Consider the following 21,021-nt stretch of genomic DNA (forward strand, 5'->3'; position numbering starts at 1 on the left):
AACAACGCAAACTGAAAACAGAAATGTCTAAAAGAGAGAGAGAGAGCCAACACCTAAACATGTCACAGTATACGAAAACCAAGAAAATGCGTCAACGAGCTGCACAGTACTAATTTGATATGTGTTAAGCACCTTGTAAGCCATCATTTTTCTAAGAAATAACGCTTTATTGATCAAATGCAGATTTCTTGTGGAGCAAGAAAAAACTAGCATTATACTCATTTATTGTAATGAAATGAAGAGTCAAATATAATGGTTTTAAATTGGCTTGTAAAGCAGCACAATGCATTCTAAGTTGTCCCTTTATATTCAGTACAGTTGTGTTCAGCATTAAGTTTATCCACCGTTTAACAGCTCTGTACGAAGGTACCGAACTCTGTCTTGTTGCACACGGTGGTTTTTGTATTTAGAAGTGTAAGTACTATTTCCAGTCTTTATGCTAAGCTAAGCTACTCATCTTCTGGCTGTCACATCGTTGATTCATATTTAACAGACATTTATGAGAGTGGTATTGATCTTCTACAGGTGACTCTCAGACAGACAGAGAATATACAGGATTGTAACTAGAGAGGATATGAAGAAAAAATAAAAATAAAAAATTCACAGTATGTACAACATTATGTCATTGGACAACCCCAAAGCTCTTTCAGACCAGCCAAACATCCGCCACTCTTTAATAAGAAAAACAACAGCAGCAAGAAAATGTGTGGAAGGAAAGTAATAGCAAATGAGCCTTTTCCCCAAACAAAAATGTGCAGGTGACATGAAGCAGGTCAGACGGTCGGAATGCTGCATATCATCAAGGACATTGTTACAAGCGTTTAGAGCCAGGCTGAAGTATTTTGGATATCAGACACCAGACCATGATGTCGACATGTTTATAGAGTCAAAATCCAAACCGACTCGTTCGTAGCTGCACCGATGACCCGTGACTCCACTTGGACCTGAGCCTTGGGAATGATGATGTGCTGGTGCCAGCGGTGCATGTAGAGACAGGGCGGGAAAAATACTTACGCTGGCTGTTTGCACTGAGCATGCCCAGTGACACAGTGAGTTAGGACGAGGAGTTTCCCCTCCGTCTCACGTGTTGCTGTTGCACACTGAGCCGCTTCACATTATCGAGGATTCAAAAAGAGTTGAGCTCTGACTTTAGTCCCACCACTTTCACACACGTCAGGAGCCCTCATGGTTACTCGTGCAGGGAGTCTCATCTCTTACTCCTGCTGACACTGTCTCACACACACATACACACACAGGCACTTCTTTCCACCCCGAAGGTGACGTTGCAGAGCGTCACCGCGGTGACAAATTGTAGGCGGTATGTGGCCTCGGCATGAGCGTGATAGATAGAAATTGAGAGAGATGGAGGAAGAGAAAGTAGGCAGATGTGAAAGCATGGTGTGTATGTATCTGTGTGTGTGGGGGCGTCTCAGTTATAAAGCTATCCCTTCGAGGTTCGCGTCACCTCTGAGGGCGGTGTGTGTGACGCGTGTGTGTGTGTGTTTGCAGATAAAAGTGTGGGCTGTGGAGGCTTGAAAAAAAAAAAAAAAAAGCTTATCTGTGACGTGTTGATCCGAAGTGTTGGGGACGGCCTACAGATGTGACTAGATCTATCTGTCCATCCATCTACACTTTGATGGTGTGACACGTTTCTCATTAATTGTTCACCACACGATTCTTCTGCACATTTGGTCCATGGTATCATTCTGTGATTAAATTGATTTACGATCAATTCACCCACATTACAGCCGCGCGACTGCAAACGTTTAGTGGTGTCTGTCTGGCCACGCGGGTGTTATGATGTGCCGGCCATCATGAGATATCCACCTTCAAAACGCCTGCCGTCATTTGTTTATGGCCTAAAATAAATAGCCTGAAGTTGGTGATACTTTTTTGTTTTGAGCACCACAAAACAAGTTCCACGAGCCTCCATTTAATTGCACTGTACCTAAGTACATACTATACTTGTACTTAATATTGTAATTTTTCCCTTTCTACACTTATTTTGATAGCTGTAGTTACTGTTTAAATTTTATTTTTTTCATTCAAAACGTATGAGGAGCTTATAAAATATGATGCATTGTCATGGATATGTAAATAAAAAGCTCATCCAATTACAACTGTAAAATGCTTCTAACGCATTAATGCATCAATAATCGTCCAATAATATTGTATTTAATAGTATAAAAAGGGTCATATATTTGCATTAGAAGTACTATAATTCCGCACATTTTGCTGATGATACTTTTTTTAAAATCAGAGTGATATAAGGGATCATTGCTTACATTGCAGGTTGTTTGTCTCATGCATCATCTCACCTCTCATGTAGCTGTGATAATGACTCCTATGTATGTGTGTGTGTGTGACCTCAGTGCCACGTGAGCAGCTGCTGCAGACGGAGGAGTACGACCTGAACGTGGTGCGCCTGTGCATCCAGGTCTTCCTGCAGGACGAGAATGGCCACTACACCATCCCGCTTGGCCCCATCGTCACCAACCCCATCTACGACAACAGTGAGTTGACTGAGCTCGGTCTGCGTCACAGCGTGTGTGTCTTCGTGCTGAAGTCATGTTAGGGCAACTGCATGTGGCGAGAACGTCGCGGCACTGCCATGCTAATATTCATGTCATTTCATACCCTTACATAGCATTTTATTAATATTCTACTTGCTGATAAAGTAATTTTACTATGCAAGAATTGAGAAGTTACCCATGAAGCCAGGGGTGTAAATATATACAGTGCAGGAGAGAGTAGGCCTGCACATAGAGAGAGTAGGCCCTCCAACAATGTGTTGGTTGGAGAATACCTTTGCAAAAGATTTTAAATGGCCTCGTTGGAATTATACTAATGTGCAAAGAAGAGCTCACATTGAAGGATAAGTGGTATGGAATATGCTGTACATTCTTGGTAAACCTATCTCTCATGGTTTTCTTTTCTTTTTTTTCAGTAGCAGAAGCAAAATTATATTATATATTATGCTGCTTAACTATAAAAACTATTCAATTAAATTAATAATATCTTATTTTCTTTGGTATTTTTGTCATATATATTTATGCTATGATGTCTAATAATATGCATGTTGTCCATTGTCAAGTCTCTATTTGACGATACAATGATACAGTTGTAACTTGCACACACAGTTCATGCAGTGTGTATCTGTTTCGTCTTTCTGGGCGTTAGCCTATACTAGCCAAATAATAATGGGTCTAAAATGATGTAAACTTGCATAGTTTTAAGATTAAAAAAACCCTTCAAATTGTCTTTTGGGGAGCACTGGCTTCCACCCAAGTGTTTGTTGCAAGACCTGTGTGCATGTGTCCAGTAGTTATTCTCTCAACTCTGTTTTGAGTGTTGCACTTAGTGAACTAGTTCAGTGTTCCTCACAAACATTGAGAAAGGGGAAGCTCTTTATACACACAAAGCCTCAAACAACCCCGTTGCCATGGAGCACTTCCTCTTCTGACTCTCTTGTGACATGTGACTCAACCTGCTGAGGCCTCAACTGTAAACCTACTGTGGTCTTTTTCTAAACTGAGGCAAATATTGAACAAGTTACACTGAGCCACGAAAGCTGTTTTGTTTTTTCACAATCAGCGAGATCAGGTCAAGGCCGACTCTGACACTATCACTGTTGGAAATACAAATGTTATCTCACTCATAGAATGCAGTTTGATTTAGATTGTTTGCGTCTGTTGGGCTGTATGGTTACAACTTGTTTCTGCATCATCAGGGGCCCCAAACACAGCGGAGCTGAGGATCTGTCGGGTCAACCGGAACAGTGGCAGCGTCAAGGGAGGGGATGAGATCTTCTTACTGTGTGACAAAGTACAGAAAGGTACAAACTATCGATGCTCTGTTGGCCTTCGCAATAAGCTAATCTGCATTTTGTTGTTTTACACGTTTTACAGATTTCTCATATCTTGCATACATTTTCTCTCCATTGTTTTCCATCCATGAATCCATTTTGCGTCTCGTAGCCATAGAGCCCATCTGTTTGCATGCTCATTCAGTTTTCCATTGCTGTCTTCTCATCATCCCACTTTCCTCCAGACGACATCGAGGTGCGATTCTTCTCCGACGACGGTTGGGAGGCCAAAGGCTCCTTCTCCCAGGCCGACGTTCATCGCCAAGTGGCCATCGTCTTTAAGACTCCTTCCTATTATAACACCTCCGTAACGGAGTCAGTCACCGTGCACATGCAGTTGCGCCGGCCTTCCGATCAGGAAGTCAGTGAAGCCATGGATTTTAGATACCTGCCCGACGACAAAGGTAAGCAGAGATCTGCTTCTTTGTGTTATTAACTCAAACTCTCGCCATTGGTCGGTGTCCGCTGGTGGTTTTCAGGAACTGGGGGGGTCTCAGGTGGATTTAAGTGATACATGTGAACATTTTGCGTTTGCTTTAGATCCTTACGGTTACAATGAGAAAAAGCGGAGAAGAGAGCACTTGATGAGGATATCAGGACTGTCAGGTATGAGTTACGGTACTGTTTATATCAATATAGCCCATCTCATATGTCCCCATGTGCATGTATGAGATTCAGTGTACATGTATGCATTGTAACCAAGGTTTCTGTCCTTTCTTTAGGTGTTCCTTTCACTGGTCTAATAAACCGGCCAAAGGCGGTGCCACAGAGTACCATGAGTCACATGCGAAAAGGTAACTGGCTTTGTTTCCCTCACATTGCAATGGTTAGGTGTTAAGCCAGCAACTATACTACGCTTCCATCCAGATCAGGATAATACTGCCCTGCTATCACACTAAATGTCAATGTATGTTTTCCAGACCTCAGCAACATGTACGTGAGGCCACAGCCCACACCTTCGATGCCGCAACAACCTCCTGTATTCAACCAGGTCTTCCAACCAGGCGCTCAGAACGTTATGATGACATCGCAGGCTCCCACTGTGCCAGTCAGCCATTCATGGGCAAATCCCAACCCAGCACTCTCAATGGATACAGTCACCATAAACCCGTCCGGTGCCATGAGCAATCTTCTACGTCCTAATAGCAGCAGGCAACAGCAGGCAAACCGTGTCTCTGGTTACCCCCACAGAGTGGAGCACAGTGGCTTTGAGAATAACACCCTCCCTCAGCTCTCCATGAGGGACTTGCAGTGCTTGGATCCAGCCCCCCAAGCTGCTGTGATGAGCCAGCCAATCTTCCAGCTGCAGCACCAAAGGGAGGAGCTCGCATCTGAGACCCGGGCCCAGAACCATCCAGGCAACCAGAACCATCCAGGCAACCAGAACCAGGGTCTCCAGACTGCTTGGCCCAATTTCACTACCCTCAATCAAGTCCAGAACACCTTTAACGGGTCAGTACCCGGAGGTGGAGGGGGCTCACAGGGGCTGGGCTCTTTCTCCTTCGTAGGGGAAGGGGAAGATTTTTTGAAGGGCCTGGTGGGAGGTGGGCCTCAGCTGAAGCAGGAGCCCCAGATCACAATGCGACAAGAGACCCATTCTTCCGTCATGCAATCCCCGAGCGAAAGCCAAGAAAATACTTATACCAACTTGCTTCCTCGTCCTATAAGCAACGGCATCAACATGATTCCAATGATGCAAGATGCTTGTGGCAACACCCAGCCTCAGGAAAATCCGTACTCGGACAACGACATGGCATCCGAAGGCCACTTTACAACTTTGGCTGACTGGATCAAAGCAACTCGACAAAGTGACTAAAAGGAGTGACATTTTCGGTGTCAAAAAATAAACAGATGCAACTCAGAGGAATACGTTGGTCTTGTTTAGCCTTGCAAAGACAGAGATTTTGCTTCATCCATATTGGCCCAGTAAGGATCAGTGGGCATTTGCTTGGGTTATTACATCAGTGGGCAAATTACATAAAATTATAGCCATGTGGAATCTACAACCAGACAAAGGCGTTGTTTCTAGGAGGTGCAATTGATTACGAACTAGTTCCTTCTTTAGCAGAGACATCACCAAGGGTGGTTCCTACACTTGTTTGGCCATCTATGGCTTGGTAAGCATTGGCTTTTGCTTCCCAATATATGGAAAGACACCATTCTGTTAAAAATGATTAATCAAATTTGATTTCTTGGTTCATTTTAGACAAGAACCATGCAGTTTCAGAACCTATTTGCATTCATATTAAGGACGCCTGTTCAGGTTACACCCTGACCTTTAACCAATGGACTGTAGTTCAAATTACTCCCCCTAATTCACTGATTGATTTCCAGCTGCTGGTGTTGAGGCTTTTAGTGGATATTCTCCAGACTAGTCAATTAAATTGAGCTCTCATGAGTTCAACTGGCTTCTTTCTGCACGGTGAAGTATGGGGATAAAACATCTTAGGTTGTAAAGATGACCAACAACATGCTCATGGTTTCCAAGCCAAAGTTAGAATTCTGCAGAAGTGAATGTACTACTTTCTTTCTTTGTCTTTTTCATGTGAAGTTGGATTCACTGTGAACATAATGTATAGTAGAGTGTTTGATTTTGGAAATAAAACGGGGGCAAATGTATGTTAGGGATTGGAAATTAGAGCAGACAATATGGCTCGTTATCATGGTTGTACACACTTTTTTTGCTTTGTAAAGGAATTCTTACATATTGTACTGTTTTATTGATTTCTTAGCAGAGTATTTGCTGTTATAAATGCGCTCTGTACATACATGTAAGCCATAGTTGAGAGTGAAAGCAATAACAATGCTGAAATGCTCAAGAACTGGCAAGGTACTGAAATTTCCATTGAGGAAGTGGGAGGAAGCACATTTAGTGTTGTCTTTCCTTTGTAATGACTATGTCATAACAGTGATCACATGTGTTATTCAGAGTTCTCAGAGCATTTCTACTAGATGGTTTTTTTTTTATATAAAGATGTCAATTTTGTACTTTATTGATGTTTCATTCGTTCAGCTGAGCTTATCGATATCTTCACAGAGCGCCTCGCTCAAGGACATTGTGGTTGTCTGATGATAAACTGTCAACTGTAGTCTAGCTCATCCTAGCATGTTGTTTTTCTACTTGTATGCCCTTCAGAAGCTTTTTGGTTGTAAAAGGAAGTAAATATTTTTGATGACTAGTTTGTAAGATTTGCTATTTTTGGATTTTTCTACAAGATCAGTTCTTAATAAACAGAGTCTGTCTTATTCTACATGTTCCATGTTGGGGTTTTTTCCAAGGAGAGGTGACACGAGAGGGTGCAGCAAAATATAACCAAACGTAACTTTTAGGCGACCAAAATGTTTCAAATAACTTTCATGAACTGAAAACACACACTGAAAGAGTTTAAGATTTAAGACGAAAACATGGACAACACCCAGACCAGAACACGTCAATCACAAGGTAGCCCCGCCCTAAAGCATACCCTGCTTTATGGTCTATTTGACTCTAAATGGACATAATTTACAAAATGAACATCATGCTGTATTGAAGAAGACTTGAAACTAGAGAATGAGAACATAAACTCATGTTCACAATGTTTACTGAGGTAATAAATCAAGTGAGAAGGAGTCTATACAATCACTTTTTTGCAACCAGAGGAGTCGCCCCCTGCTGGCCATTAGAAAGAATGCAAGTTTGAGGTACTTCAACCATAATCAAACTTTAGAGTTGACACACTAACGCATCAGTGTGGTTGCTACTGTTACCTGTGGTTTAATACAACCGGACTAATGATTTAGAAGGGTGGTTAAATTACAACCTCCCCAGCTTTGTAAAAGTCTCCCAATATTGTGCCAAAGTCCCCAGATTTCCTCATAGGTTATGTTTTGACGTGACCGATGACACCATGAATCAATGGAGCAAGAAGCTACAGTATGATGCACTGGGCTGCAATCAGCTGATAGTTTCTAAGGAGTATCTGTAGGCAGAAAGCTTTGGCCTTGAGGGTAGAGATAATGCAGCGCCTGACGGTGAGCATGTCTTCGTGATTCTGACTTCGGCGTGTCTCAACAACAAAGTGGTGAGCGATGAGCCACGTGACTTTTCACTTTCAGTTTGAGCTTCACTGGACTTGTCCTCACCTAACTTGTCATCAGGATTTTGCTCATGGCCAAAACATTGTCTTCCAATTGAAACCTTTTGCTTTCATGTCCATGCAGAAATGTAGAAGTGTTTAATCCTTCAGCTTTACATCACTTTTGAGCCATTTTCATTTCTGAAGAGATACTCCAAGTCTATAGCCAGCATTCGGTTAGTCTAGTGAAGTGTAAAGACTGGAAACAGCTGAGGTAACTGCTCCCAGCAAAGAAATGGTGCGGCTCATAATCCCACGTCAAACTGCAACGTGTCGCACAACGTGCGAGTCGTTTACAGCTGAAAGATGGTTCAACATTTTGGGAAAAGTGCTTAATCACTTTCTTGCTGAGAGATAGACTAGAAGATCAATAGCATTAGCTTAGCATAAAGGCTAGGAGCAGAGGGGAAACAGTTAGCAAGGCTCATGTCTGGAGCAAACCAAATCTGTCCAAAGATACATGTAAGTAAGTCAATGATCACGGCCTGGCATAATTTGCTTTGACCTATATCGACAATACTGATCCTCTGTGAATTAGTTGCACAGTTTCATTTTTACATCAGCGCCGCTCATATTTTCATCACAATCGATGAATGTTGATTCTAATCTTATTTCTCGAAAAATTCTGCATTCAATAACACAAAGGTACTTTTCAAGCAGTGTGTCCTGCCAAGGAATCCAGGATGTACGACATTGGATGTTTGTGTTCTCTCGTATTAAAGGAGACTGAGGTGAAACGCTGCATGCAGCATCCTTCCTGTCTCGTTGTTATAAGAAACCAGTGAACCCCGATTTAACCTCAACACGCCGGATACTGTCAACAATCCGCTCACAGGCTTTTGGTTTTGATTCACTGATTTTATCTTTTTTTTTTATTATTGATCCCTCAATTGAGTCTACAGTTTTTTGTCATTTGATGCATGCAGTCAACCGGTGGTTATGAAAACATCTAAGTACTATTAGAATAGCCTCGAGAAGTTTACAGCATTGGTCCATTATTTTGGTCAAAACTCCAACAACAAGCTAAAAATGACACGTTGAAAAGGCTTACGTGTTAGCTATTACTAGAATATAACTACTGATATTATTGAGATATGGAGCAGCCTCAGCCGTCATTTGAAGTTGTGTTTTTGGCCACCTGTTAAGTCCTATTCACTCTCCTTTTGGCTCTGTTTTGGCTCGCTAGCTGCTAAATGCTCCACTATGTTCAACAGCTAGTCGCTAACTTGGTGTGTCGGCCGTTAAAGTTGGCGGGTAGCGCACAATGGGTTTATCAGTGCTTGTTGTTGGAAACAGGATTGATGAGTTGACAGAGAAAGTGTTTTATTATGGGTTACATGACATAATAGTAATAGTGTGCTCCTGTAATGTGGGCTACTACATTGTCCTTTTGACAGAAACACTGATGTTTTGAAATCTGTGTTGGGCTGGCGCAATTTCTCTCTTGATGCTGGCCCGAGTTCACTGGAGACTTCACTGCAAGGGTTGTTTAGTCCAGAGAAAAACTCCATTTACTGCACATAGATTTTTTTATTTCAGAGAGCAGCAGTCCAAAAGCTCAAGCACAAAGTTATAGGTTTTGGTCCGGGCTTACAATTCCTTTTGAGATCTGCAGCATGGAATTTTGCATGCCCTGTATTAAGCCCAGGGCTAACGAAAACCTGTTGCTGACTCGAGCTATTTCCTGATTCATGTAGATGTTAACCCTGGGCTCCAATGTTTACGTGTGAGTTCTCAACCCAGTGCTTACTCATCCAGAGCCGAAAAATGCAGCTGGTAAAGGGCTGTATAATGAAACAAGGTATTGCAACATCAAATCCGTGCATTGGTAAATAACAAGAGGACCAAATGTCTTCACTGACACATAGATCACAGTGAAGTAATTCAGTCAGGATATTTCACTTCTGCAAAGAGTTAGTTTTATGACTTGGGGTTAAACAGTTAGTCCTGCATGAGTGCAGGGGGGGGGGGGGCACATGTCACACACACTGTATGTCGTCGTGTATGTGTGTGCAGCCGTGTTTGTCTTTCTGTGCACACATAGGGAGAGTCTGCGCTAGTGCAGTGTGTCTCTTTCAGTATTTCCTAACCATGTCCTGGAAAAGGCCAGCCAGACCTGTTTAGCCACCTATTTCCAGTAATGCCCCTCCTCTGCTGCTCAGTCTCCTCCCCCTTCACTCAGCTGCCCCCCCCCTCCTCCTCCTTCCTGTGAAGCTTGCAAACCCTTGCTCACTGCAAATGGTTGCTGACGACACAGGCATCCGGTCACACTCCACCTGAATGAACACACCATTATCTCACCTTATCATGGCCGGGGTTACCACAGGGCGTGCGTGTCACAGATGCATTCGAACAACAATAGTGCTCTGGTAGAGGTGTGTGCCTGCAGCACTGATAATAGAAAGTTAGATTTTATTGGTATTTATCCACTTCCTCTATCTATTCCTCATATATTGAGTTTGATGCCCATTGTATGTGGATTCACATTAAATTCAAACAAGTTAAAAACAACTATCTGGGGTTTCATATTACTACATGTAACCATGAATATGAAGACAAACATGATTTGTTTTTGTTTTTGTTTTATGCAGATGTTTATGCAGAATTTCTGCCCCATGTAAATAAATACATTATTCAGTGAAGAAATAAAATATGTTAACTTTGCCAGATTCCGGTCTGCATAGAGCAATTAACCGTTTTAGGAACAAAACAAGGTTTAAAAAAGGCCTTCCTCTGCATCAACTCGTGGAATGATGCCCACACGTCATAAATACATATAGTCATCTTTTCCACCTATAAGATCACTGAGCCAAGATCTCTCTGTGAAATATGGAGAGCAGTTATTACTTCCATTCTCTGAGAGCAATTTCCCTGATCCTACAATTTGCAAACTTCCTGCAGCACATTTTAATTATAGGTGTTGTACTTATGTGTAGCTAGAGAGGCTCCTCATGCAAGACCTAACTCATGTTTCAGAGCAAAGGGAAAATCCCACAAAGCTTTTACTGTGAATGTATGACCAGAGCAGCGAATACCTGTGTGTTCCAGGGTGTTCAGCAGGTTTATGTCATTGTTTTAGTGGTCTTATACTTAAGATGAGTGACTCAAGCGAGGAACCATACTCTAAGTTTATGTATGCTAATGTAGTGAGATAGGAAGAAGTGTAAAAGAACACTGCTATTCAACATTGATATAGACTACAGGGCTCTACAAAGCCAAAATGTGTTTTCCATATAAAACTAGTATGCCATAGATAGTATAATTTAGGGATCTAAAACAGCATGTCAATTTTGCACAAACTACAAAAGAGAGGTAAAAAGCAAACTGCAAAGACACTCCTCCAATTAGCTTTAACTAGCTGGACTGGAAGTGAAAATACAACTAGCCTTAGCTAAAGCTAATTCAATGACCTTTTCTAATAATGTTTCCTATAGTTGTAAAATGAATAATGCTCCAACATCTTAGTAATTCAGTATTCTATACACATACGTAAGGCAGTAGCTGTGATCAAAGTAGAGAAAAAAAGTAGCAGATAAATGAGCTGTGTTGGAAGCTAACTCGTCAAGCTAAGCTAACTCTAACTAGCTTAAATGCCTCCGAGATTTTCCAAACAGGCTTCGTAGTGGCCTACAGTATCTGATATCATACTAATATTATCATCCTTAGTGTTTACAACTTATATACACACTTTGGATAAGTAGCCTTCAAACTTCAGACCATTGTTTCTCAACTTTCTAAACAGTTTCTGTCTTCCTTTTTAAGTTTACACCTCAGATAACAGAACTTGTTGCCTCTCAGTTCGTTTTTTTTTCAATAATAGAAACTACCGTATTGTCCCTTCAGTTACTGTATTTCCCTTTTTCATAAGCAGCCACACAACCATGTCAACATTCTGTGTGTGTGCGCGCACAGGCTAAAAACTGAGTTCTGTATGTTCTGTTAACAATTTCTCTTGACAGTTCCACTTTTGTACAAGCCTCCATCTTCCCATCTGTCATTAATACTTATTGCAATACACACGTTTGCAGCACAAAGAGAAGACACACTGACACGCACGGAGCAAGGAGGAACCAGCGTTTTGTGAAAAGTTCCCACATTACATTCAGGCCAATCCAGCGTGCTGCCCAGCAAAAATACACCATACAACAAGTCAGGAACAGTGGAATTTCAGAACGAGTAAAGGAATGCTGCGTTGGGATGAGGGAAGTCATAGGTCTGGTTGGGCCAGTCGATTAAATGCACGAACAGAAAGGCAGATATGGGTGTGAGGGAAAGCTTAGGGATTCTACCATGGTTGTATAAACACAGGAATATACAGGGTAAATTCGAGGCAGCCCCGGCAAATCTTTTTTCAATCTCTTTGAAATGCGTCTGCAATAATTGGCAACATTTCTTCTTAAAAATGTCAGACAGCCCTTAGAGAGAAAACTCATGCAATTGCCTCCAGTGCATTTCGTGACCATCCAACAGCAGGACATCGGATAATCCGAGTACACTTGCTTGAGCAGCTTATACTGCTAAATTCTCCTTTTTCCATGCCTTAACTTATATCAATATCATAAACTATATGGCCAAAAGTAACTTTCTAAAATACTTTGGCCCTTAGCTTCACTTGAAAGAATAGTTATAGTCTATATTTTCAGAAAATACTATCCATTTTCTTGCTGTAAATTAGACTCCACTTCAGTTTTAGTGTGAGTGAAACAAACGAGATACAACATGTTAGTTAGTGTGCGTTAGGGTTGCTGCTATGCATATTTTTTTAACCTGTAGTCAGGCTAGCTGTTTCCGACTGTTCCCAGTCTTTATGCTAAGCTAAGCTAACCGTCTCCATGGCCTCCAACGGACAGACATGAGAGTGGCGTCGATCTTCTCATCTAACTCTCGCCAAGAATCTGAGGCGTCTACAAGCTGCGGAGCAGTTCATCTAAAGAGCGATGTGCTCACATTTCATTTTAATGGTTCACGATTTGGAGCCAAACCCCTGCAGCCAAGTCCCAAAAATCTGGTGGAAAGCCTGAAATCAGTGGCTGCAGCATATTTACATATATGAGTGTAATGTTTGGGTGTCTTCATACTTTTCCCCATTTAATTTATTCATTAAATGTAATTATCCTCTATTTATTTATCTTTTTAAACATCTCTTTATCATCTTTTCTGAAAAGGGAAACAAGAAGTAATAGAAAAACAAACAAAAACAAAGATGAAATATAGGATAATACAGGAAGAAATAAATAAATAAAAGAAATTAGAGATTTGATTTTTTATAAATAACTAAATAAACAAACAAATAAATAAATAATAGTAAGCACAGCTCTGATACCAGTCATATCAGTTCCTTGTTTGCTCATTGATTCGAATGTCATTATGCTCCAGTAAGTTGTAAAATACATTCAAAATTTTAAAAAATGTTATTAAGTTTGGTTGTTTTTGTCAGATAGCGTCTCTTTTTCTAGAGCCAAGTAAAAACTGTAAAGATCCTTTACAGTCTATGATCACCAACAAAAAGGTCAAACCCCAAATACCAGGACCATCATCTCAAGCGTCTTCCCACGCACGGCGGCATCAGGGGACCGACACTTTGGAGTCCCACCTTACTCCGTCATGTCACCAACACACACACACAGGCACCTTCTGTTCGTCCCACCCCACGGCGACTCTAAAGCGTCAGCTCTTCAACGCACGACACTTGACATCACGGGGCTCCCTCCTCAAACCACACCGCACACCTCTGCGCCCACTGCTTGCGCTCAAGAGCTGCTCTTCTTACACTATAGCTGCAGCTCAAGCCACCCCCTCCCCAAACCTTACTACGGGGTTGACTGATCCACACTTGGTGAGAGCCCAAAGGGGGATCCACCCCTCAAATCCAATTCACACACGTCATATAAGTCAAATCTCAGGAGCTGCAACGTCGGCAATCAAAGGAGACTGGCGTAGGAAATAGTGTTAGTACCCAAATCTGACAGCAACAACAAAAAAGCCTCTAGACAGTTTGTTAGATTTATTAACATTCAAGTCTCCGTCAGTTGTCTGATTGTGTGAAATAATGGGAAGAACGTGTTTTTTTCTTTCTTAGAATGGATTTAGAGAATTATTTTTAAAAGGGGGAAAACTATCTTCTTATGAAGGGGCATTTCGTAGAATATTTAACAATAGTTAACTACTGTGGGTCAGTGGTAGAGCAGGGTCTTCAATCAATCAGAGGATCGGTTGTTCGATCCCCGTGTCCTTGGGAAACCCCAAATTGCTCCCGTAGCTGTGTGCCTACGGTGTGTGAATGTGTGTGAATGTTAGTTACTCCTGATGGGCAAGTGGCACCTTGCATGGTAGCCCCTGTCATCAGTGAATGAATGGGTGAATGGTGACATGTAATGTTAAAGTGTTTTGAGTGTTCGGAAGAGTAGAAAAGTGCTATAATGTTCATTCAGCTCACACTTTATATCTGAATGTCCTAGTGCAGGTTACTACATAATGATGAAGTGCATACCATAGGGCAGTGGGGATGTTTCTCTTCAGCCAAACTCATAGGAATTTAAAATGACTGCTGTCAATGTGACTGGACATTAGTGAGAACAATAGCCATGAAAACATGTGTTCTTAATTTAAATACAGTGTATTACAGAGGAGGGATATTCCCTTTTATCCTCTTCTTTTGTGATAAGTCACAGCGACCTCTGCTGGACAGAAGCGAGTTGTGCATTCAATCGTTTAAGCGTCTTCAGTGCAAAAAACAACAACTCAGGATTTGAGAGGTAATTTTTGTGACAAACTTATTTTATTATTTCTTTTATGGCATAATATACAAGGATATTTTTCATAACATACTATATTGTTTTTTATGGAATACTATTCTATATTTTTTCAGGCGTTACTATACAATTAAATGTTTTCATGACATTATTTATAATATTTTAATGGCACATTATACTAAGACATTTATTAAAACATACTAGATTATTTTTATGGCATGCTACACTATATTTTTATGGAATTTCTATGACACACACACTAGATTACAAAGTTTTATGACATATTATATTAGTTTTTATGACATACAATGTAATGACATTTTTATGGCATTAGTTGGACTGTGTACTGTTGTCAGTTTCCATATATTCTTTGTAAAAAAAAAAAAAGAATAAAATCTCTCTCCAACATCAGAAATAGGAGATTACGAGGTGACCTGGAACGCAACAGGACAAACTGGGACAGGGTCCGGAAGGTGATATTAGGAATCCCGGAAGCGAGTTCTTATTATTGGTCAAACTCTGTGGATGTATATTTAACGATGGATCCACAGCCTCCACAAAAGCCATGGGAAAGGCGGATTCCGGGGGCAATGAGTGTGCCTATAAATTACAGGTACACGGGCTGTAATAGCCGCGTTAGCTAGCTCGGTATCGTAGGACAACGTTTGTGTTTACTGACTGTAGCTGGTTCGATGTTGTTGCTGCGTTAGCTAGCTTACGCTAATGTAGCTGCACAAGCCTGGCGAAATCCCCCAAACAATGGTGCTATAAACCATTGGCCTATCAAAAAGTTTCCATTCGTCAGAGTATTTTACCGACGATAGCCATTTAAACAAAGTACCAGCTATACTTCTAGCTAACCAGCTAACGTTAGCTAGGCCCAATGAAGCCCTGACATATGACTCCTACACGAGCACGGGAAGTGTTTTTCTCCAGGCTCCGCTTACTAAATGTAGCATAACGTCACGATGCTCGTACACGAAACATTAGCTTAAACCTTGCAACTGTATTTTATTGCCCCTCACTACTTCGTGTCTCATCACCATCTTTGTTGTTCATCTAGCGTTACGTTAGTAATTCAAATGTGACACGTATTGACCTTATCTGAGTAAGGTTATTATCGATTACCATTGTTTTTAAGGTAGTTGAAGCTAATGTAATCACACAGAATCATTAACCTAATGCCTTCTGTAGTTTTAGACCAGCTCCAGGCCCTTGGCTAATTTAAATCTACCCTATGCTCTTCTGTATACAAAAACAACAACATGAATACAGATGTTTTGATCCCCATGTCTTGTCTCGATCTTGTCACCAAACAGATCTGCAAACTTTGGACCAGCTGCAGGCCCCTCCCACTCTGCGGGCCCTCCTGTCCTGACCCGTGTGGTGCCCCCGGTTCCACCCCGTCCCGTCCATCAGGCTTACCGTCCATCCTACGGCTCCGTCACCTCCTCTTACAGCCCCTATGGGAGCTCCATGTATGGGGGCTATGGCGGTGGCTATAGCGGTGGCTACGGCGGTGGCTACGGCGGTGGCTTCGGCGGTGGCTTCGGCGGTGGCTTCGGCGCGGGAGGATACAGCCGCCTCCCCCACACGGAAGACGTGGCCCCCAGCCGCTTCGTGCAGCAGGCGGAGGAGAGCAGCCGCGGCGCCTTCCAGTCCATCGAGAGCATCGTCCAGGCCTTCGGCTCGGTCAGCATGATGCTGAACGCCACCTACTCGGCGGTGTATAACAGTTTCCGTGCCGTGCTGGACGTGGCCAACCACCTGACGAGGCTGCGTGCACACCTCACCAGTGTTTTTTCAACCTTAGCTCTGGTACGCATGTTGCACTACCTCTACCGGCGGTTACAGAGGCTGCTGGGGCGAAGGTCGGACGCCGACATAGACGACTTGTGGGCCGACAGTGCCGCTGATGCCCTGGTGACAAGTGCGTCCGGAGGGGACGGAGCAGGGATGGAGAGTCGGCCCGTGAAGTCCTGGCCAATCTTTCTGTTTTTCGCTGTAGTCTTGGGGGGACCCTACCTCATCTGGAAACTGCTGAGCTCGGGCCCTGGCTCTGAAGAGACCGGTGAGACTAACATTCAGGATTTTTGCAATTGCAGATGAGACGTTGAACTTCTACATTTTGACACACATTTAAGTTTTAACTGTAAGATCAGGAGCCGTCCCCCTTTTTCTCTGGACTTTAGATCAGCAGCTTTCACCTTTGTGCCATCATGGCCCAAAATAATGCCGGTGTTCTTTCCAGCTAATCACAATTACTGCTGGCAGGAAATGAAATTAGCCTGCTTGAGTAAATGTTTATGTATTTATTTTATTTACACAGAATTCCCGTTCCCTACTACCAAGGTAGAAACTCCTCTTCCTGGGGTCCCTTCAAAACCACTACATCACAATGTAAAAACAAATATGGGATGAAAATCCAAAAAGGGAACAAATAACGAAAGAAAAACATGGAATCTGCCACCAAAACACCGCCAAAATAAAATACAAATCAATAGCAATAACACTGCTAATGACAATAATAACAACGAATGGACAAAAGTCAAAAAGGAAGCAGGTAAAAATTTCGGCTCACCTGCCACCATGGCAGATTAATTTAGTGTCAGTTCCAAAAATATTCAGAGATTAAGGTTACATGACATATCCCATATTTCTACTGCCTGGTACCACTGACTCAGTGTTCTACATAGACTTCAGAGGTGGCAGACAAAGCATTTGAGTGGCCGGTAGAAAAGGTCACTGACCTACACGACGGTGGCACGTGAGGAAATAAAACTTAATTTCAGCTTCCGACTGCTGGCTTTACAAACTACCTGGAATGAACACTTAACAATTGACGATGTGTTTTGCGTTTATTTTCTTCAGCCACTAACTGGGCCAGCGGGGAGGACGACCACGTGGTGGCCCGAGTCGAGTATGACTTTTTAGGGGCGTCCGAGGAGGAGATTTCTGTGCGGGCCGGAGACATGCTCAACCTCGCCCCGAAAGGTGAGAGCTCTTTAAACCACTGCGGGTTTAACACATTTTATGAGTTGAAGTATTATTTTAGAGATATATGTCAATGTTGCAACATAGAAATACATTTATACGGTCATAGAGGATATTATCCTCATCAGGAAGAGGTGGGGTTACAGCTCTGGTTTTCCTGTCCATGTGGTATAATAAGTGTATGTTGTGTACTACAGAGACGTCAGTCAAAAAGCCTGTAAAAGTTTGTCTTTTGAGTGACAAAAAAATTGTAAATGATGGAAGAGAAAGGCCTGCTTTTGGGAAAATAGAGCTGAGATAGTTGGTGTTTACCCCGTGTGGATGACCTTTGACTCTCCCCTGTGTTCAGAGCACCAGCCGAAGGTGCGCGGCTGGCTGCTGGCCAGCACGGACGGCCAGACCACGGGACTCGTCCCCGCCAACTACGTCAAGGTCCTGGGCAAGAGGCGGGGCCTAAAGCACGCGGAGATGGAGAGGCTCGCTGAGGTGCAGCAAGGGAACACTGCCGCACACCCACAGTCCAGCCCCGCCCCGGGCCTCGGTTCGGCCTCCGCCTCGGTCTCCACGGAGGTGCTGCTGGAGTCGGCGTACAGAGGAGCGCCGGCCCCCTTCAGCCAGGGAACATCCAGCTCCAGCACGGTGCTAAACATCCCCGAGAAGGCTGACCTGTGATGTCTGTTCGTGCCTTTCTCTGTATGCAAGTTTGTGTGTGTTCACATATTCGGTTGGCTCAGTCAGTATTCGTTTGCAGCGTTTAACTCTGAAGCTTGACTCATAATCAGCTGACAGTAGATATTTAGGGAAACACCATTGACCTCCGTTGAGAATTTCTCAAAGTAGTTCCGAAGCTTATTATTGAAATCATCGAACACCATCTGGACCTTCTGATAAGGTTAAAGGTCAAAACGGGTTTCCATACACAGGTTTCCTGTTTTGCTGTTCTGTTTAGAACCAGCGTGTCTTAAATTAGGTTAACATGACATTTCTTGTGAAAAAAAGAAAGTCTAGTGTGTTCTCTAAATACAGTGCACTGCCGTTCTTTACATCATGTCTGATTTAAGATGCAATATCTTGATATTGTCTAACAATAATTAGCTCAATGTTTAAGTTAATGAGGCACACTGATACATCATCTGTATACTGACAGTGAGGACAGTTTCATGAGGTAATCATGTCTCTTGGCCTCACTTGTAGGCTGCTTGGTCCTTGTCTTTGTGAGGCAAATGTGATTCGATTCATTCAGAAGGAATGAATCAGCTGTTTCAGCTGTTTGTTAGTCACAGATTGTAATTTTGTAAATATAATTATTTTGAAAATAAATATTTTAAAAATCACGTTTTGCCTTTTTTGTGTAACACCATCAGAAGGAAAATGTGAATATAAAGCATGTTTAGTTGCGTTTTTAAACATCAGTAACATCTCAACGGTAAAATCTACCCTTAAGACCAAGAGAGCTTATTTAGTTTAGTTTTAGGTTTCATTGTATTGAAATAATAGTGTTTATTTCATTTGTTCTTAAGTCCGGGGACTGATGGCAGAAGCGCTGGTTTTAAGGCCGCTGTCTCTAAGGACGCTTAACCTGCTGCAGTGCGACAACAGGGACGACTCGGCTGAATACGACGGAAGTAACCAAAGTGTTGATTTCTCTAAAGTAGTTTAAGACTTGACCTCTGAGTTTGCATTTCGACAGTACAGCCTGTCGATAACCCCCCGTGCTACTGGGCTTAAACGTTTACAAACGACTGTGTGTACACTGTGTGTGTAAGTAGCCACTTTACGTTACTTTGCTACCTCATATGCTAACCTAGCTGAGTGAAGCTAGCGGTAATGCTGCCTTCGTGGACTGTTCCGAAAAACTGGTATGAGTGCAGCTGTGCTTACCGGTGAATACCTTAGATAAAGTACTTTAACAAAAGATTCACAGCTCATGGTCCACTTTGTCTAAAGTACCTCTCAGAATTGACCGCTACTTAATAATAATACATTTTATTTATAGAGCGCTTTTCCGAATACTGGATATTGGTCACACAAAACTAACTATGAAGACTTGGCAAGACTTGAGCAAAATTGTTTATGGAGGTGTATATTCTACAATTATTTGGAAGAAAACTGCAGCACCCAACAACTGCAGTACAGTGCTGCTGACTGCGTCACTGGGGCGATTGTGGTCGTATTTGTCGTGACGCGTGGTATGGCGTTTCTGATTAGGATTTTACGAGGAATACCTGAAGGCAGCATATCCTGTCCCTCAAAGTTAGCTAGCTAGCATTAGCCTCAGTAGCCGGTAGGAGTGGACCGCAGCATCAGCACCATCCGTACACAATGACATAAACAGACACCAGCTCAGTTTACTGTACGAGACGACGGAGGAGAGAATATCTCCGACACCAGCTGAGTATGTCAACGATATTTTATCCTTCTTGCGGTTTGAATTAACCTACGTGTAGACAAGCTGCTGATTTAATTTGACCATGGACGCATCTGCAGCTGATGCAGCAGGAGGAGGACAGAGAGGCCTCCGCTAGCATCACTACTCTACTGACACGAACTTTCTCTATTGTACAACTTATTATGGATTTATATCGTATCAACAAATGTATGTAAAATGCTTCAATTCTCGACCTTTGGATGCTGCTGACATTAAATCAGAGTAAAGCTCTGCAGACCCTTCAGGAAGTTATGACCTATGATGTATTTAATGTTTAAAAAAAATCATAGTAATTTAGATTTTTCGTAAATGACGCATTACACAGTCCCCAAACAAAAGCATTAATGTTAGTTTAGAAATATGGCTGACCTTTAAAAAGAAGAAGTGGCTAAACCGAGAGTGATGATTATCCTCTACGAGCTACATTCTCAGTTGTGACTGGAGCGGGGCGGAATACGTTAATCAGTATTGATGCAATACCTCACATATGATAATGTAATCATATTGTGTGTGTGGCTGCTTATTGCTGTCATACCCCAATTCACTTGAGATAACAAAATCCTTCATAATTGGGATTAGGGCTGCCACTAACTATTATTTCCATTATTGATGTGGTAATTAATATCTCATTGCTAGGGCTTTCATAAAACTACGTAAATGAAACTCAAGCGATTATTTAAATAGTTGCCAATTAATTTCCTGTTAATGGACCAGTAATAAAATAGCTCTGATTTGGATATGATGACCGAGCGGCTGTAAGCGTTCATTCCTGACTCGCTGCCTGTTTGTTTCACGTCCCTCTGCCTCTCTGCCTCTCTGTCTCTCTGTCTCTCTGCCTCTCTGTCTCTCTGCCTCTCTGCCTCTCTG

The 21,021-nt window shown here is 42.3% G+C and overlaps 2 protein-coding genes across 3 annotated transcripts; both read left to right on the forward strand.

The window, feature by feature from the left end:
• Positions 1–6: 6 nt before the first annotated feature.
• On the forward strand, positions 7–7,116 carry LOC116376939 (proto-oncogene c-Rel-like). Of its 2 annotated transcripts, XM_031838450.1 has the most exons (6): positions 7–2,513; positions 3,731–3,835; positions 4,051–4,269; positions 4,406–4,471; positions 4,588–4,659; positions 4,786–7,116. In XM_031838450.1, exons 1-6 carry the CDS (start codon positions 2,351–2,353, stop codon positions 5,679–5,681), a joined length of 1,521 nt encoding a protein of 506 aa, XP_031694310.1. In that variant the 5' UTR covers positions 7–2,350; the 3' UTR covers positions 5,682–7,116. The 2 variants fall into 2 exon arrangements, with proteins under 2 accessions (XP_031694310.1, XP_031694311.1); XM_031838451.1 differs by lacking the exon at positions 7–2,513 and having other exon boundaries at positions 3,746–3,835; positions 3,978–4,269.
• Positions 7,117–15,145: 8,029 nt separating this feature from the next.
• LOC116376938 (peroxisomal membrane protein PEX13-like) lies at positions 15,146–21,000 on the forward strand. Its single transcript, XM_031838449.1, has 4 exons — positions 15,146–15,345; positions 16,052–16,803; positions 17,604–17,726; positions 18,076–21,000. Exons 1-4 carry the CDS (start codon positions 15,272–15,274, stop codon positions 18,396–18,398), a joined length of 1,272 nt encoding a protein of 423 aa, XP_031694309.1. The 5' UTR covers positions 15,146–15,271; the 3' UTR covers positions 18,399–21,000.
• Positions 21,001–21,021: the final 21 nt, after the last annotated feature.

Source organism: Anarrhichthys ocellatus, unplaced genomic scaffold (assembly GCF_004355925.1).
Source record: "Anarrhichthys ocellatus isolate YVR2014 unplaced genomic scaffold, GSC_Weel_1.0 scaffold726, whole genome shotgun sequence".
NCBI classification, from domain to species: Eukaryota; Metazoa; Chordata; class Actinopteri; order Perciformes; family Anarhichadidae; genus Anarrhichthys; species Anarrhichthys ocellatus.

What these genes read in the sequence shown, in the direction of transcription:
- LOC116376939 (XM_031838450.1), top strand. Translation starts at nt 2,351, where the DNA reads ATGTGTGTGTGTGTGACCTCAGTGCCACGTGAGCAGCTGCTGCAGACG. An exon ending in GTGTGACAAAGTACAGAAAG is followed by an intron (nt 3,836 to 4,050) that starts GTACAAACTATC and finishes ACTTTCCTCCAG; the next exon opens with ACGACATCGAGGTGCGATTC. An exon ending in GAGGATATCAGGACTGTCAG is followed by an intron (nt 4,472 to 4,587) that starts GTATGAGTTACG and finishes TCCTTTCTTTAG; the next exon opens with GTGTTCCTTTCACTGGTCTA.
- LOC116376938 (XM_031838449.1), top strand. Translation starts at nt 15,272, where the DNA reads ATGGATCCACAGCCTCCACAAAAGCCATGGGAAAGGCGGATTCCGGGG. An exon ending in CCCTGGCTCTGAAGAGACCG is followed by an intron (nt 16,804 to 17,603) that starts GTGAGACTAACA and finishes TATTTTCTTCAG; the next exon opens with CCACTAACTGGGCCAGCGGG. An exon ending in GCTCAACCTCGCCCCGAAAG is followed by an intron (nt 17,727 to 18,075) that starts GTGAGAGCTCTT and finishes CCCTGTGTTCAG; the next exon opens with AGCACCAGCCGAAGGTGCGC.